Here is a 19,008-nt window from a genome sequence, read left to right on the forward strand (position 1 = left end):
AAGAAAAGCGGTGACTATCTGCCATTATCTGCTCTGTTATGATGTAGGGTAGAGCATCGGTTCGCGACAAGGGTTTTTCTGAAGGGACGCTCAAAAACAGTAATTTGTTTTTAAAATTCAACTTTACTAGCTTGACTAGCGATGGAATAGAGATAATAGAGAAGCAATGCGTAATGTGCAAAATTATTGTCAGTCGTGAGTTTATGAAATATTAAAAGCTTAAATGTCAGTTACTCAGATACTTGCTTGATTGAACAAAGATTTTTTTAAAATGTTAGGCTAATGTTGAAGATAGTGAAATTAGTTCTTACAAATTCCGGTGAAGAAAAGATAAAGCGAATATCTTTGTCTAATAATACTATTCAGCGGGGTATAGATCTATCAGATATTTCAGTGGATGTTAAATGTTGACACCCAATTTCACTTGTTTGGGGTTCTGGAGATTTAACCCTTGGAATAAAAACCCGGATCACCAACACACCAGTAAAACCTGTTTTACTCTATGGAGCTGAGACATGGAGAATAACTGCTTTAAATAAGAAGAAAATACAATCATTTATAAACGCATGCCCCAGAAAGATTCTGCGAATTCGCTGGTCTAAAACCATCAGAAATGATATTCTATGGCAACGGACAAAGCAGCTGCCAGCTGAAGTAGAGATCCTCCAGAGAAAATGGAAATGGATTGGCCACACACTCAGGAAGCCTGTATCCAGCATAACAAGGCAGGCCCTCACCTGGAATCCACAAGGCAGGAGGAGGAGAGGCAGACCAAGAAAGACCTGGAGACGTGACCTGGAAAAAGACACCGAGAAGATTGGATACACCTGGGGACAGTTGGAGAGACTAGCCCAGGACAGAGACGTCTGGAAAGCTCTTGTCAGCGGCCTATGTCCCAGTAGGGACGACAGGCAAACCTAACCTAACCTAATTTCACCATTGATTTTTTTTTCAAGTTATTAAATCAACAGACATTTAGCTCATGTTAGCAGTTTGTCTTCGTGAAATACATTACATTAATTCAGATTATATCAATTCTGATTTGTAATGCACTTGAAACTACTAAAAAGTGAAGATATTATAATTATTGACGCTGGATAATCAAAATGGGAAACGTCGGTAGGGGTTCCTATAAATTGTGCTTGTGTCTAAATCGGGCTTTCAGAAAAAAAATGCATAAAAACGTTTTGATAACAAGCTTTGATGTAATACTGCACTAAAAAATGCGAAAATAAATTATTTTCTTTAAATATATAATAATTATAATAATCCCTACTGTTTAAATAACTATAAAGAAAAGCGTGGGTCACTGTACTATCTATTGCAGGGTTCTCCAAACTTTTCAGTCCGAGGGCCGCATTAACTATCAAATTTCAGTTCGGGGGGGGGGGGGCAGTTTTTTCTAGGCATGTTTTTTATTTTTCTGGGCAAAGTTCCTCAGCCATCACCAACAAACGATTTTCCTTGGACAAAAAGATCTCCGCGGGCCGGATGAGGGGACTACGCGGGCCGCAACCGGCCCGCGGGCCGTAGTTTGGAGACCCCTGATCTATTGGATACATTTTGCATCTTGATTAGTTTATTTTTAAAAATGTTAATTACACCTGATGCGGAGTTTGTACGCCAGTCTTTTAAAAAATTAAGAAAAGACTTGGATCCTGATTAAAAGTTTCTTCTTTTATACAATTCAGTATGTAGCTAGTCAGGATGAAGACTAGTGAGTATGGCGTCTTTAAAGATTTGAAATCAAGGTATTCCCGTACTTGCAGTGTAACATGACGTCAGAGTTTCTTTTAGGCATATCTTGGGGGGGGGGCACCGTCCCAGAAGAACGTCTATATACAATGTATATACTTCAAACAGAACCAGTGTTCCCCCCCCCCTGTAAAGTTTCAACTCCCCCCCCCCCCCAGGAGAAAAATGTATAAAAGAAAAAGTCTGGCGGAAAAAAAATAATCTTGAAACCATTGCCATGTTTGAGAAACCAAATGCAGCGTGGTAGAGGAATCTGAAGGTGAAATAACTGAAAATTTGAAATGGAAATACCAGTGCATTTCGAATCTCTGGGGGGAAAAAATTCTCGATAATTTCTACCCTGAGCTGAGCAGTGTTTCTTCCAGACTTTTTTTCTCAGGGGGGGGGGGGGGGGGCACTGGAAATTTTCGGGGGGGGGGGGTAGACTTTCTTCGGGGGGGGGGCGGACACTGTTAAAAGTATATATTTTCTATATACAAATATATAAATTCCATTTCGTTCGGGGGGCGGTAGACGAAGACATGCCTGGAAGAAACTCTGGATCTGAGGAAAGAAATGTAGGCCTACACGAAAACCATTCTCTGCATACATTGATATAGCCAGCAAACAAGATAAATTACCAAATGATTTGTTTTTAAATTTTCGAAGCGGTTCCTTAATCAGTAACTAGTTTAAAGAACAATTGCTCACACAAGCATGATGTTGTATCATTCATTCCAATAAATGACGATGCTAGCCTTCTGAGTTTTAGTTTTGTGTCTCCATACAAATCTCTATGAGTGTGCATTTCATCAAAGCAACATAAATTAAAAAAAAATATGTCGAGAATGTCATAATTTTGAAGCTGGCTATATAAAAAACTCATCCACGAATTTTAAGGGTGGTCAATAACATGGAATGGGACGGAGTGGTCTAGCGGTAGAGAGCTGGACTGCTAACCCGTAAGTCCCGAGTTCGAATCCGGGTTCAAGTCAGTACACAGTCCCTGAGTCCACCCAACTCTAACGGGTACCTAACTCACGTTAGGGAAAGTAAAGGCAGTTGGGCATAGAGCTGACCACACTATCTCTTCATATGCCGAGGTCACAGAAACAAGTGAACTCTACTTCACTTGCCCCGTAGACCGTCAGGTTTGAAAAGGGAACTTTACTTTTACTTTACAATAACAAGGAATTTCAACCATCGTGTTAAATTAATTATTAAACATACTTTAAAATAACATAAAATAGTACTTATTTTTGTTTTGTTTTTTTACCTTAGAAAAATATTTTTTAAATTGTATATTATCGGGGGGGGGGGGGGAGGGTTCGCCACCAGAAAAAGATGTGCTGTCATCATTGATGATGGTAACAATGACTAACAAGCAATTAAAACGCTGATTTTCTTTATTCTTATGTTTACACTTATATTAACATTTTTTAATAGCTTGATGAAATTCAAATGGCCTACAAATCTGTTTATTTTAACTACTATTTGGAATGCAAATTTAAACAATGATGTTATTTGCAGTTAGATCAGTAACTGACTAAAGATAAACAGCATATTCACACAGTTGAAGCCATATTGCAGAAAGATGGGTGGGGCTGGGAGAGTGACTTGCCAATTATACTGAGAAATCAACGTTCATTTTTTTCCTTAATAGATCGTTTAACTAATAAACCATCCGGATTATACAAATTAAAAACAGCAAATCATCTAAGTTCGACTTTACTAGACCATAAATCAAAGGCGTAGCGGCCCCTCCCAGCGCACGAGGACAAACTTTCAATTTGGCGCCCCCCCCCCCCCCCCCCATATATTATTTATAATTCAAAACTACAGCTAAAATGAGCTTTTAATTTTTTCCACAACCCATTTTGGCGCCCCTAGGGTCGGCGCCCGGGGACATAATTATGTAACCCCCCCCCCCTACATGCATTTGTAATGTTGTCGAGTAAAATTATTTTTAAAATTTCTATTTTTTTGGAAAAAAAGAATTAAAAAAAAATAAATAAAAATAAGGGGAAGCTACTCAATCTCAAGGGAAGCTAATCTAAATGTTTTTTATATTTAATAAATATTTATTCCTTTCATTCAAGATCTCTTTAGTCATCCAGATCTAAATCAGTAAATCTAGATCTAGATTTGTAGATCTCGTTTCTTTTCTAGATTCTACGTCTTTCTTAGACTCTAATAACTAGATCTATAACTAGTAGATCTAGTCTAGTAGTAGTATTATTAAAATAATAACTAGTCTAGTAGTTATTATGCTAAACTCAAACTGTAGTTAGTAGGCCGGATTGTTGCTTATATGGCTGGATTGACCTCTGACCCTGAAACGTCACGCGTCGTTTTTTGACGGTTTTTACGTTTATTTTAGGGGTCCTATCCACGACAAATGAAAAAAACTGCTAATATCGCAAATTCTCATCATTATTTTAATGCGATATGCTAAATAAATGGTCGCCATGCCTGAAAATAACCGAAAAAATCGCCAGATGTGTGGTTTTAATTAATACACGCTATTCTTGTCAAGTACTCTTGGGAAAAACTGAACTGCCGCCTTAAACGGCCCAGTACATGGTCGAAACCCCCTGGTACAAATGCAAAAATATATAATTGAGATATTTATAATGAGTAATTACAGTTATGTTGATTCGCCTTTTTTATATCGAATTTCCATATGAGGTACCCATGCAGACATTTCTGTCCGCTTTGTTTACTATCGTGACGTCATTGTTACGCTAGTTACCTCACAGAAACAACTCGTTTTTGTTTTTTGCGGAATGAACTGTTAAGTCTAGTATTTTAATTATAATTCAATTTTAGCGTGTGCAGAAAAAGTAAAATTATGGAAATTATTTTTGTATTAGTAATTTTATTAGTATATTGATTTTTTCTTCACTGTGGGCCGACAGTAGCTGCATTGAATTTAATTCGTGACCGGTGGTTAACCTCGTCAACGCTGCGTGGCCTATTCGTTTATATAATTAGTGATGCTCGTTCAGTGGCCTTTTTCAGAGCTAGGCCTAATTACGGGCGTTTTTTAGACTTAATTGATCAGCCGTTAGCCCTTTTCATTGCTGCGTATTTTAAAAAATGCTCGTTCAGCGGCCTTTTTTTTTTTTGGCGCTAAATAATCTGTTTACGGGCATTTTAAGCGTTTATTTATTTTTTTAAGCTAGACGTAGATCTAGTTTAAAAAATATTTTTTAATACAGCTGGCTGCAGGGGGGGGGTGCAAATCGAAAGTTTGAGGGGGGGGGTGCAAATCGCCTTTGGGTGGGGGGGGCTGACACCATTAAGTGCCGCACCGGGTGACACCCGACCTCGCTATGCCACTGGCTGGCTGTCTTGCATGCCTGATATGTGAACTTAAAAAAAAAAATGACCGAACTTTTAAAAAAAATGACCAGAAGTAGGGAAGTAGGTCTGTTTTTCAATTGGCTAGAGGGAGGGGGGGGGGGGGGGGAAGAGAGAGAGAGAAGTGAAGACACCGACCATCTCGTGTACGCGTGTTCATGCTATGACGTGTACTATAGGCCTGCTGAACTCACGGTGACCCGCGACCGTGGTGGGATTTTTCATCCACAGGATAGTAAACGTAAGCAAGCAATCACGCGAGTGACGATGTTTGGAGATTTAAAAAAAAAAATCACATACGTCATGTTTTCAAGATAAAAAAAAATGTAATGTAAAAAAAAAAATACCATGTATGAACCTCAGCTGCCACACTGTTGACTCAATATAATGTGAATTGAGTGTAAAATGTATTTGTATTTATAAACGATCATAACTGTTACTATCATATTATTTTAAGCATATTTATTATTTATTATTTAAAATTAGAATTTGAAATAAAAATATTTATTATGGTCATTTGATTTATGCAGGTGTTCATTACTTCATAAAATGGTATGAATAACATGTAGAGTAGAATTTAATAAATAATAAAATAACTAGATCTAGTTTTATTATCAACCAGTTGCTTTTTGTTATTTTCCGGTGAGTAAATTACCTAAGCTGACGCAATTACCATGGCGGGAATTAAAAGCTCGTGTACACAAGTCGACGACGTCATGTTATGCCAAGAACGCTGTTTTGTCATTCATTTTCAATTTTGATTAATTTTCAAATTCTCTCTTTTCTCGTCAACCGAGTAAGCTAGATATTTAAATGTGGTGTCAAATGTTCTCTTAAGGGGTAAGGAACTTAATGGTGTATTTGAAATAACAGAATATTTTATTTTAAAAAATCCATAATTTAACCTAGTAGTTAGGCCTATTGGGAAATTTTTCCTAATTATCATAGAATGATAGAATGGACCCAGATTAATCCTATAATATACCCCATTGATAAAAATATCAAATTTATCATTCTAGGCCTAATAGTTTTTTTTATATGAATTTTCAAAGTTAAGTGTTTAACTTGTTATGTTTCATTGTAACCTGCATTCGAGACGTGTGATTGGCTTTAAACTTGCATACCAATGTTGCTATTAAAGATATAATGATAAAACTTTGCACTTGTGTACTCAATGATATAGGCAATAGAAGTCTACAAATAAAATAAAAATTAGAAAAGAGGTAACTAGAAATAATGAAGTTAAATTAAGGGGTGTGGCACTGTTCTATAGTGACTGCCATAAGAGGATTTCCAGACTGCACAGCTAGGTTGCTATTCCATATACCATCATGAAACTTTATATATTAGGACTAGAGCATGTAAAAAATACAATCATGCAAGTAAAATAAACATAGCTAGAGGAAAACTATAAATAGTGAACTTGAATATGGTACAGCGCAATTAGACTATGATGATCAACTACAGGCTAATATGTTGCACTTCTTTGTTGCTACTATAAAAATAAAGATTAAACTTTACATATTGATTCTGGTGTTAGTAATAAGAATGCTAGTACACATATTGTACAGGTAATGTATAGAGTTAGAACTTGAAGGTCAAATACAGCACAATATGATCAAGATACTTAACGATTTGCCATAAGCATTGGATTTGTGTCAGTGTATATTGTATAACATGGTAAAAATGTTATTATTAATTTAGAAAATTTTGGTTCTTGTAATGTTTCTGATGAAAAGTGTTGAGGTGTGCTAAAACTCAAAGATTGACATTTCACAGTATTCTTATTTATAAAATGTTTAGTGGAGTTGACGTATCCTTTGATAAATTCTTAAATGACATTAATTAAAGTGTTCATGTTTTCTTTCTATTATAGTTGCCTATAACTAAAACTGTAATGCAGTGCAGCTTATAAAATTGGGCATTATTATTTTTAATTTAGGCCCTTTATAGTACTTTATAGATCTAGATACTACAGATAGGCCTGTCAGTATTTACATTAAGGCCTAATAGTTTATATATATATATATAAATATATATATATATATATATATATATATATATATATATATATATTTATATATATATATATATATATATATATATGTATATTATTACACATCTCTAGACCCATTATTATTTTAGTGTTTTCATTTCCATTTAGATCTAGATTCTATTTTTTTTTAAACTGTTTACAATAAATATAGATTTTTTTTCTACTTGAAAATGCCTTTATAATCTATTTATCTGCAATTCATTAATGCTAGTTTGCTAGATCTAGTTAACCTGGTATTAAGAAGGTTAATAAAAATCTGGCTAATTTAAAATTTTATAATTTATTTAGGCAGCAATTAGGCCTAATTACATTCTTTCCATTTTTAATCTAATAATTTAGATCTACAGTATATATTTTAAAGCCCATTTTATTGTAACAGTCCATTTAAAAACAAACAGCTATTAAAAAACATCGTTTGCGCATATCTATTAATATCTCGTAACCCGGCCGCCATTATGAAATTACGCACGCTTTCTCGTTCCTACCCCTACGAGTTTTATCGCGCTACTCCTCATTGGCCCATGCTTAAAAACCCTTCAAATCGACATTTCTATTTATCCAAATGGTTGGCACGCTATTTAAGCCTATTGTCATACAATTTAGAGGATTATTTATATCTGAAATTTAGTTGTCAATGCGCCAGTTCAGTAGCGTCGGCATTTCGACAAATATTTGCTATTATCGGTGATCGCTTTCGGTATCGGACAATGTAAAACGGGAGCTAATTCATTTATTAGTATGTATAAAAGATGAAATTCAACTCAAATATTCATATCGAATACATTTTATTCTTCGATTCCGATGGCGAGAATTAACATGTTAAAAAATGGCGAATTTCAACAAGTACGGTGAAAAAGTCAGGATGTGGTCGTACCGAATCGAAACAGCGGAAGTCGAAATGCCTACTGTAGTGATTGTGTAGTGTACGTACTAGTAGTACTACGACTACGACGTACTAAGACTCTTATCTATAATATTATCTATATCTATTATCTAACTACTAGATCTAGATCTAGTATCTAGATCTATTACTTATATCTAACTATAAACTAGACTAGACTAGACTACGACTAGTACTTACTACTACTATTTATTAGTTAGTACTAGATCTATATACTATATATTAGCGAGGCTCACTAACTTGAAAGAGTCTCTGGTTGCTAACAACAACATGGCGTCCTACACCGGACGCTTAGTTTCGGACATTTTTCTTGTCTGCCCAAGTGACTTTCTAGGAATTCGTTTTTAAAATGTTTACCTCGTGAAAAATGGCGGTTTTTTCACATAATGTAAACAAACTATAAATGGCAGTGCTAAATATGCCAGAGAAACGCTATAAATTGCTTTGGATAATGAAGACCGAAGCTCAAAAAGTGGTGCCGACAAACATTCGTAGATCTTTTTAAATATTAGCTACTACGATGTAGATCGGAAACCGAAAGTACATCAATATTAGATTTAGCAGTCTGTGTAAAAATAAATCGAATATTACATGCGCTAATTTTTAAAAAAATTCTCCAAAACAGTCACCACCAAAAGTAAAAATTCCATAACCCACGTGACCGCTATTGGGCGGGAGACGTTTGCCTAGGTGGCTCTATCGACTCTTTACTACGTTTGTGTTGTTATTTATGTTGACAAGCGTTAAGTGAATATTTTCCAATTTTGATTTTTACATTGCTGGACAAATTAATTAAGTATTTCGATCTGAACATGGGAAGATAGGAATTAGTTGGTATTTCTGTAAAAGCCCGTAAACCGGTGATCTCGTGGTGAAACGCGATCTCGATACGTCTAGTAAAGTCTAGGTGCTAAATTATTTACTTGATTTTATTATTACTAATTACGACTTGATCGAATTATAGTTAATATTATTTTCATTTGCTTTCATTTTTTATATAATTGATTATTATGATTTAGATCCAGAAGGACTAGGCTAATAAATTATAATAATCATATTAGAGGACAGCCTGCATAAACAAAAGTTGATCTAGATCTAGTTGACACAGTACTTGGACTTGCGCACACGCTCGCGTGACGAAAGAACGCAAGCGGGCTCGTGACGAATTTGCATAATTTTTCACTCACAAGTGATCAACGTTAATGTGATAAGCGTAGCCTAACAATCTTTAAATAGATCTAGACACCAGCTCTAGATACAAATTTAAGTATTAAAACTCCGCCTGGATATGTCTAGCTTCGGACGGGCGATGTTTCTCTCGTTGACAAAACAACGCGAGCGAGCCGTCACTACGCACAGCCTATGAGTGGCGATGTTTGGAATGCATTTCTCGCTCACATGTGATGAAATTTAATGCAACGAGTTTTAAAAATAAAAACATATTTTATTATGTCTATATATAGATCTACTTTTTTTTAATATTTAAAACTCAGCCTGGACAAAGCTTCCATGCTGGATAAGGGAGGAGGGTTAGATTCCGCCGTTAACTCAATCTATTATTATTAGGCCTAATTGTCCTAATTAAACATTCCTATTTACACTGATTAATCAAGACTGAATAAAAGTGAAAATGAATACCTTTAAAAAGTTTAGATCTATATATTAAAATATATTTTTAAACATTTATACGTGATTTTTTTGGTTCATTCCTTTGGCGTTTACTAGAAATACAGTAAATACTAGTAAATAGATTACATAACCAAGTTACGAGTATCCTTTCGATTTCGTTTTATTGCAGCATACCTCCACTTCCCCCTCCCCACACATGATCCTTACGAACCTCCTTGGTCGTTTTCAGGTCAACTTTAGGAACCAGATCTTTGAATGGTTGTCATGGAAAAATCTTTCCCAGCTAAGCTGTATGGCACCAATAATTAAAATCATGTATTTTAGTTCAAAATGAGCTAAAATCATCAAATGTAGTGCCTGGTTAGTTAGAGAAATATCTCTAGCTTTTATTGGTATTGGTTAAAAAAATAAATAATTAAAATTAAGATTTAGTGAGCCTCGCTACTATTAGGCTTGTCGGTATCGGCCGAGATCGCGGTAAAAACATGACCCGAAATCTCCCATTACTTTCTGATACCGGGCGCACGAGATTTAGTTTTGCATACTAATAAGTTTTTAATTTATGGTAATTAATTAAGTTTAAAAGGTCATTTCCTAATGTTAAATGAAAAGTAGAATGGTTTTCCAGTTGTTTTGATGGCTTAGCGATCTGATTGCATGCTGTCTCTGCTTTGGTCTTACCGCGGTATAAAGGTTAACTTCAAATGCTTTAAAAACGCGATTTTTGAAAAGTTTCCATTTAGATAATGAAAGTTTCCAAAGCAGATACATCCCATTTTTATAGAAATGATATTTATTTTTGGATATTTTGACTTTGACATTAGTAAATACTCATTTGAAAGTAGTCACCGTAAGTAGGTCACGTTGCCCCCATTGACTCCAATGTTATATTTCTTCATCCCGATCTGCCAGCTTTTAGTTTTGATACACTAACAACAGTATTCTTATGTAATGTACAAACAAATCTCCTACTTGTTGTTTTAAACATATTTTAATATAGATCTACCTGTCTTTCATTTTTTCAACTCTGGTTCTAGTTTTGCTTGAAGTAAAATTTTGCTGAGTCAGACATAGGTTACCTGTCTGTTGCTAGAATACACTACACTAGCTATGTGCTAACTGTAATTTTAAGTATTCAAGTTCTACTTACCCTTACTTAGTTATATTTATATGCTGAAAATCAGAATTCATACACAATACACACATAAAAACATTGATCAGATAACTTCAGTTCACTTTTAACAAAATGGCTTAAAGATAGACTCTACTTCACCTGCCCAAAATAATAAGGCAATTATATGCACATTACAGTGTTCAAGTCATTTACTTTAGATTGCTAACTATGTAGTTCTTTCATTCACTGTATTTATATAAAGCATTGCTTTAGAAACTTTTTCATATTTGCGCAGCACAGTTTTATAACAAAATGTCTTAAAGATGGACTCTACTTCACCTGCCCAAAATAATGGGGCAGTTATATGCACATTTCAGTGTTCAAGTCATTTACTTTAGATTGCTAACTTTGTAGTTCTTTCATTCACTGTAAAACATTGCTTTAGAAACATTTTCATATTTGCGCAGCACAGTTTTTTTGGGGTTATGGAAGGAAGCCAACACAAAAATATACTTCTGTATTATTTTTATTTATTTTTACAGCATATACAAGATCTATATATCATTCTAGCTCAACTCTGCAAATATGAACAAAATACAACTGCAAGTAAAATAACTATGCTCAATTTATTCAGGTATACCATGACTTGTCACAATTGGCCAATGCAAAAGCAAGGGCATTCCACCCCTCACAAAAAAATTCGCTAAAAAAAAACTATTTGAGCTAGACAGAAAATCTTTTTTGTTTTGTTTTCATATAGTTGAGCTCTACAAGAATATGTAATTTTTATTTTTATATGATGATTAGTGTTTTTTTACCAAAATCCCTACTACTATATATATTAATTTTATTAAATAACTAGACTACTAGATCTAGGCTAGGTACTAGATCTAGTGTACTTTACTTGTAACTTTACCAATTATTTAAAAAGTTTTTTTTTCTGAAAAAAATCATGATTTTTGAAGAAAGTTGACTACAGTGTCCACAGGTCCCCCCTTGGCCCTTAGGCCCTTAAAAGCCAGTATTAAATATTAATTAATCCTTTACTTACACTTAGGCCCTATTATTATTACTTAACAAGTTAAGTCTCTTACTTTTCTGATTGGTACAGTTCATTATATTGACAGAAGACAGAGAAGACTCCGAAGACTAAAATAAACTACACTGAGTGTACTACTGTACTGTACAGGCTAGAGATGAATAGAGTATAGAGATTAGGCCTAGGCTATATAATTATATTTTTAAAAATATTAAAAATACTACTGCAAATTTTAGATTTTAATTTTAGGCTAGATCTATTGATCTAAATTTGTAATTATTAGGCCCTAATTATTTAATTAGTAAATAAACTTTATTAAACAAACTAAAAGTAAAGTAGTGTAGGCCTACTTATATTTTATAGTAATTAATTAGGCTGACTAATTAAGTGTAAATTCTAGTTCTTGAGATCTGTTCTACATCCACCTAATATAAACCTAGTTTTGTAATTTAGGCCTAATTTAGAAATTTGTTATGCTGCGAAAGATGTCATCAGGTATTACAAAAAGTACCATAGCCAGTCAGTTAAAACAAGTTCAAGACAAAATACAGAATGCAGCTTCACGAAGACCTGGGGTAAAAATTATTAAATTAAGACAATCCACTAATACTCATATTAATTAAATATTGTCTAGATATTCCTATACTATATATATATGTCATTACCTTTAGATTGTAATTGTTTATTTACATTCTCAGCTTGTAATGTAAAAGAAAGAAAAATTAGGCCTACATCTAACAATATAACTTAATAAAGACAAGATGATTTAGATTTCTACATTTTTTTTTGTTGGGAAGTGTACAATTGTTTTAGGAACGTTTTGTGATGACACTTTTGAACATACATCTAAATAGATGTTAGTTCTAGAAGAATAACAATTAATAACGGCATAGGTATCTTAAAGAACTGAACTTTATTTTTTTGACAGCTTCTTCAGTACACACACCCCCGTCTTGTTGCAGTATCAAAAACTAAAGGCACAGACTTGATCATTGAAGCTTATGATGCCGGACAACGCCACTTTGGAGAAAACTATGTTAGTATATTTACTACATTGGGTTGATGAAGCTATACCTTTCTGCTTATTTTTAAAACTTAATTTATTTATAACTAAACTAATGCTTTCTTTCTATTGCAGGTTCTAGAACTTCATGAAAAAGCAAATGATATTGAGGTGAGAAGAAATCAGAAAATCATTCAAACCTATTGAGACAGAAATTCTATCTATTCTACACATTATAGTAAGGTTCCTTTAAAGATCACATTAAAGATGTTAAAACATGTCTATTTGTTTTAAGTAAGCACAAATTAATGTATTCTTTTTAACCATTTTCTAAACACAGTTTTGCAGATTTAGTAAACTGATCAAAATAAAGAAATTTATATCACAATGCTATTGTACCTTGCAGATACAGGACCATTGTGAAGATATCAAATGGCATTTTATTGGACATTTGCAAAGAAACAAAGTTGGCAAACTTTTAGGTATTTCTGTAGTTATGTTAATTGTTAAAGCTTAAAGGAGGGGTCGGCGTGGTCGAGTCGGTAAAGCTACAAGCTTGCTAAACCAATAAGTCTCAACTTCAAACCCTCGGGCAGATGAGGCTCGTTAGCTGGGGACAGCCACTGTACTAGGAGAGACAACTGCAAAATCAAACAACTGCTGCCTTGTAGTTTGTTCTTGGTTGGACAAAGGCTATGGAAGCAAATCCAAAAAGAAAAGCAGGCTAAAATTGGAGTCAATGGCCTCAATGGTGCATAACCAGTTGACACATATCCTTAATTGTGTTTATGAAGAAAGTAGAGATTGATTGTAAGAAGCCGATCAGATTTTGGGGTTAACATACCCATTTACATACTATGCTCAAAATTTTGTTTTTCAGTAACCATTTATAATTTTAAGCCTTTTTAAAAGAATAACTACAGAATAGGCTGTTTGGAAAAACTATAAGAAGACATTGGTGAACATTTTTCATATGCTCAAACTGTTAAACATTTTTTCGGATTTTTCTTCATCAGATGGCAAAAATATTCTAGTAAACCGAAACTACGCTAAGTAACATATGTTTTCCTGTAGTTTTTCAAAACAATGTTACTCTGCTACAGTAAAAATTTGATAAAGTAGCTTTTAAGATTAAAAAAATTAAAATTATGTAAAAAAAAAAACGTTTTGAGAAACTGCAAGAAATGTAATAAATATTGGAAATAAACCAGTCTATGCTCATAAAACAAAAAGCTACTTCGTCATCTTTTTCCATTCGTGCCCAAGACACATGGGGCAGATGAAGTAGAGCTTCTGTTTCAGAGACCTTGGTATATGAAGAGATAGTGTGGTCAGCACTATGCCCAGCTGTCTTTGTTTCCCCTAACGTGAATTAGGTACCCATCAGAGCTGTGTAGGCTCAGTGACATTCTACTGACTTAAACCCAGATCCGAACTCAAGACTTTTAGCAGTGTAGCTCTCTAAAACAACATGTTGAAAAAATTATTTTACATATACTAAATAAATTAACAGGAAATAAAATTACTTTCCATTTTTATTATTCTACATTTTAGATGTTCCAAACCTTTATGTGGTTGAAACAGTTGACAGTGAACGTTTAGCAAAAGCTGTGAATGACACATGGGAGAGACTGAACAAAAAATCCCCTTTACGTGTAATGGTCCAAGTTAATACAAGTGGAGAAGATAGTATGCTTAATTGTATATGACAGGGGTCTCCAAACTACGGCCCGCGGGCCGGATGCGGCCCGCGAAGTCCTCTCATCCGGCCCGTAGATCTTTTTGTCCAAGGAAAAATCGTTTGTTGGTGATGGCTGAGGGACTTTGCCCAGAAAAATCAAAGACATGCCTGGAAGAAACTGGCCCCCGAACTGTAATTTGATAGTTAATGCGGCCCTCGGACTGAAAAGTTTGGAGACCCCTGGTATATGATATCAATGAAAATATTTAATGAATTGTAAACAATGTGTGTTCTAGTCAAGGGGGTTAATTGGAGTGTTCAAGTGGCCCGGAATAAAAAAAGTGGTTATATCTGATTAAAATTTTGTATATTACCACACCATTCCTGGTTACCCTCCGGGATTCTTCCCCATGTCCCAGCATTACTTGTTCTAATGTTAATTTAATCTTCCAATGAACAGAATAATATAAATACCAAAAACGTTACTTCTATATGAATTCACCAATAGATAATAGTTTTAAAATAGTTTTTATGGAGTGGCCTTGGTAAAGAAATAAATAAATTGGCGTTATAAATAAAAAGTCAAATTAAAATTTATTGACAATTTATATTGTATTGTTATTTTGTCAACAACAATATTTTTCAATGATAATGAGTTGTGAATTGTCTGAACACTAGATAAAAGTGGATGTGCACCACAAGAGACTACAAGTATTGTTAAGTATATCAGAGAGAAGTGTCCACAGATTACTGTAATGGGGCTTATGACTATAGGATCTTTTGATCATGATCCACTGACTGGGCCTAATCCAGACTTCAAGGTGGGATTTTTTTTTTTGTATATTATTTTCGTTTTTACTTGTACCTTCTGGATATCTTTGGTTGGCCTACTTTTCTATTCCTCTGGGGGCTCTAGTCTAACGCTTTCCTCGCGATGTTGTCTTCTCTTCTGAGGACTTGCCAGATCCATCCTTATTTGTGGGCTTTAATATCCCTGTTGCTTTGTGATTTGTCACTGGTCTTCATTTGAGATTTTATCTAGTCATCTTATTTTTTGTTTTAAACACCTGAGTGTCTGTGAACAACTGTAGCCTGTAGGCAATAAAGTAATACTGCCTTAACATTTGTGTTGAAGATTCCTATCTTGCTCTGAAGTGACAAGGCTTTGAAATTCTGTATCAGGCGTGAGTGAGTCGAAGGCACATCTGTCCTTGTTAATAAAGATAATTATCGTTGTAGATCACATTCCCAGATATGTAATTTCCTCGTCTCCTTGTATCTTCTCCTTGTAGCTGTACGAGCAAGTCCTAGTCTGATGACCTCTATTTTATATCTAATGATTTTGATTCCTACTCCTACTTGACTATTCATATAAAAATTATTAATTGCTTTGATCTTTGAAAACTCGTTTCTTTAAAATGTTCAACTAAACCAACACTTAACAATTTTCCATAATAATATAAGAAAAAGAATGAGCACTATAAATTGGTTATAATTTTAATAATATGACATATGCTCTTTTAACTACCTTAAAATACCATAAATTGGTTATATTTAAATAAAAAAAGTAATTTAAAGGAATGCTATTTTTGAAAAATTCCAACATTATTTTATTCAGTCAAGTCTTTAAAGTCTGTTTTTTTAATGAAATATGCTCTTTTAACTATACTAAAATAATTACAACATGTGTACTTGTTCGTACATTCTTTTGTTCTTATACCAAATTACTTATTCAAACACCGCAAGTTTAAGATAATTGGGTAACAGAATTAAAAGTTATCTTTCTCTTCTATAGACACTTTATGCTGTAAGAGAAGAAGTATCCAGAACTCTAAACATTTCCATACAAGACTTAGAACTGAGCATGGGAATGTCTGCTGATTTTGAACATGCAGTAAGCTGATTATTTTTAACTCTATAGGACTAGAAAAAAAAGTTAAATGAGATCATTCTGTATTTAGCAGTAAGAAAAAGCACTGTAGACTGTTTTGTTTGAATTAAAATTGCTTAATGTTGGCGAATTTCCCCTAAAAATACAATTAAATTATCCCTTACAGATAGAAATGGGTAGCACCAATGTGAGAGTGGGCAGCACAATATTTGGTGACCGCAGTGCACCACCTAAAGTTGAAAAGTCACCAGAAGAATCCAGCTCTTCCAGCAAAAATGTTGACACAGTGTCAGGTGATGCAAGTTCTTTACATAAGACTGAAGGATCAGATCCACATACACTGAAACTGCAAAGCCTCTCACTTACCTAGAACTTGTACAGAAAAAGGATGTGATGTTTACTTGCCAAAGAAAGTATTGGTTGATTCTACTTTATTTTTTGTTTAATTTTCTGAAGAAAAGGATGTGATAAAGACACTTAATAAACAGCTCACAGAGTGTCCACACTAAGGTCATTAAAGGTGCTGTTTAAGAAATATTTGTTCTTGTTTAAAATTATTTTACCTACCTAATGTTAATTGCATTTATTCTAGTTTTAAAAAAACCTGTTATTTTTCAATATAAAGGATGTTATTCTTGATAATAAATTGAATAAATAAGGTATTGAAAGCCTTTATTTTATAATAATAATAAGCCTTTGAATGTTACTGAAATAAGAAAATAAAATAAACTTTCTGTTTTCTTTTGGTCAGTAAAACACGTTATGCAATTACTAGAGCAATTAACTCTTTTATAATATAGAACATTATATGTGAATTGAAAAATTTATTACGATGTTTCTATAACACTTATAATTTTTAGTACTAAGATTTAAAGATCCAACAGTAAGTCTATTTAAATTCTAAAAACACTGTCATTTTTAAACATTTGGGAAAATTTAATCAAGCCAGCACTCAATGACACAAAAAATGTTAAGATTTAAAACCTGTGAAACAGCTCATTGGACTATTACTACTAATTAATTCTTTTAGCATTTATAAGTTAAAAATTAATCTTCAAATTAATTAATCTAATTAGATTGAAAATTAGATATTCTTGTGTTTTTATCCTGCATATTTTATTCTGGAAAGTTGAATGGAATTACTGCAATACATGTTGGTCTATTTAGTTACAAGATTTGCCGCATATTTTCCTTGAGGGATTTATGGGTTAGTCTGTACATATCTGCACTTATTTGCAACCTCTGTTCACAAAAAAAAGCTGACTTTTTGTTAGAATAAAGATCTATAGTTGATTTTTCAAACTATTCTTTACTGCAAAATTGATCAATTAATTAAAGATAATGGTAATAATTTTTAAAGAATAAAAATACATGAGTAATATTTTTTTAACAATTATTTAGGATATACACCACAAAACTACTAAACATAAGCATATCTGCACTTATTTGCAACCTCTGTTCACAAAAAAAAGCTGACTTTTTGTTTGAAAAATCAACTATAGATCTTTATTCTAACTATTCTTTACTGCAAAATTGATCAATTAATTAAAGATAATGGTAATAATTTTTAAAGAATAAAAATACATGAGTAATATTTTTTTAACATTTATTTAGGATATACACCACAAAACTACTAAACATAAGCATGTGGGTTTGACATACACTGATGATATTGACAGAAATACAGACTAAAAACAGCAGAACATAGTTTTAAATTAAACTTCAAAATTGTTACATGACTCAAATGATATGGAAGAGTATTGAGTTACCCTTTGAACTAAATCTGAACTTGTGCCCTGATAACTGCATGTATTAGATACTACAAAATGCAACAAATAGCACATTAAAATAGACAGTTATTGAGTAATGTTAAATGATGATTCAGGCTGAAGAGAATGCATTTGGAAAAACATTGTTTTATAAATCCCTTCTCAATTTAGAGGTACCGATAGTTGTGTATTAATACTGGCTTTTAAGAAATTATTAAAAGGATTTTTTTCACCTATTTCAATACTAAGCAAAGAAATTATACCATGGAATGTAATCAAGATTATAATAAAGCAAGTTAAATATTTCAACTAGTCTTAAAAAGAAGTGGAGTTTCTACAAAGTTGGATGTTTAAAATCCTATAGAAAAAGTGTATATTATCAGAAAAGGAATTTTTACTTATAGTTAGTACCAACCTATCCATGTTTTTAAAATTTCTATATTCTGTAAGTTTAAACAGCACTTAGGTCTTTTAGTTTATATTTGGATATTTTTATTCCTAATTGAGGATGGGTATACATTAAACATTCAATGAAATTTTAATCTTAATTATTAGCATGAAATGTGTAAAAGCAATTCATAATCAGAAATAATGTCATGTTACAAAAGTTAACACATAATAACAAATAATGTATTTAATTTTTACAGTATGTTCTTATATATCCTCAAAGAATATATATAAAACCTTTTATTTAAAAAATACCAACAACTTTGCAAGTATTCTGCCTATAAAAGTTGGGGGAGGGAATAGAAAGGAACTAGGAATCAAAAGTATATAACATGCTGCAGTATTATTTTCTTTAAATTAAAAAAAAAAAAACTAACTGGC

The 19,008-nt window shown here is 33.1% G+C and overlaps 1 protein-coding gene across 3 annotated transcripts; it reads left to right on the forward strand.

Moving 5' to 3' along the window:
• Nucleotides 1-77: 77 nt before the first annotated feature.
• On the forward strand, nt 78-16,943 carry LOC131944725 (pyridoxal phosphate homeostasis protein). 3 transcript variants are annotated; one of them, XM_059305519.1, is made up of 9 exons: nt 78-195; nt 12,290-12,411; nt 12,765-12,872; nt 12,975-13,010; nt 13,246-13,321; nt 14,394-14,528; nt 15,199-15,341; nt 16,316-16,414; nt 16,578-16,943. In XM_059305519.1, exons 2-9 carry the CDS (start codon nt 12,310-12,312, stop codon nt 16,779-16,781), a joined length of 903 nt encoding a protein of 300 aa, XP_059161502.1. In that variant the 5' UTR covers nt 78-195; nt 12,290-12,309; the 3' UTR covers nt 16,782-16,943. The 3 variants fall into 3 exon arrangements, with proteins under 3 accessions (XP_059161502.1, XP_059161503.1, XP_059161501.1); XM_059305520.1 differs by lacking the exon at nt 78-195 and adding an exon at nt 3,827-3,861; XM_059305518.1 differs by lacking the exon at nt 78-195 and having other exon boundaries at nt 12,164-12,411.
• Nucleotides 16,944-19,008: the final 2,065 nt, after the last annotated feature.

The sequence above is a fragment of the Physella acuta genome, unplaced genomic scaffold, assembly GCF_028476545.2.
Source record: "Physella acuta isolate Inbredline_101_S28 unplaced genomic scaffold, ASM2847654v3 ptg000506l, whole genome shotgun sequence".
NCBI lineage: Eukaryota > Metazoa > Mollusca > Gastropoda > Physidae > Physella > Physella acuta.

Bases quoted from the DNA above. Each gene is read 5' to 3' on its own strand.
- LOC131944725 (XM_059305519.1), top strand. From the start codon at position 12,310: ATGCTGCGAAAGATGTCATCAGGTATTACAAAAAGTACCATAGCCAGT. The intron at 12,412-12,764 runs GTAAAAATTATT...TTTTTTTGACAG, and splicing joins CAGCTTCACGAAGACCTGGG to CTTCTTCAGTACACACACCC. The intron at 13,322-14,393 runs GTATTTCTGTAG...TCTACATTTTAG, and splicing joins CAAAGTTGGCAAACTTTTAG to ATGTTCCAAACCTTTATGTG.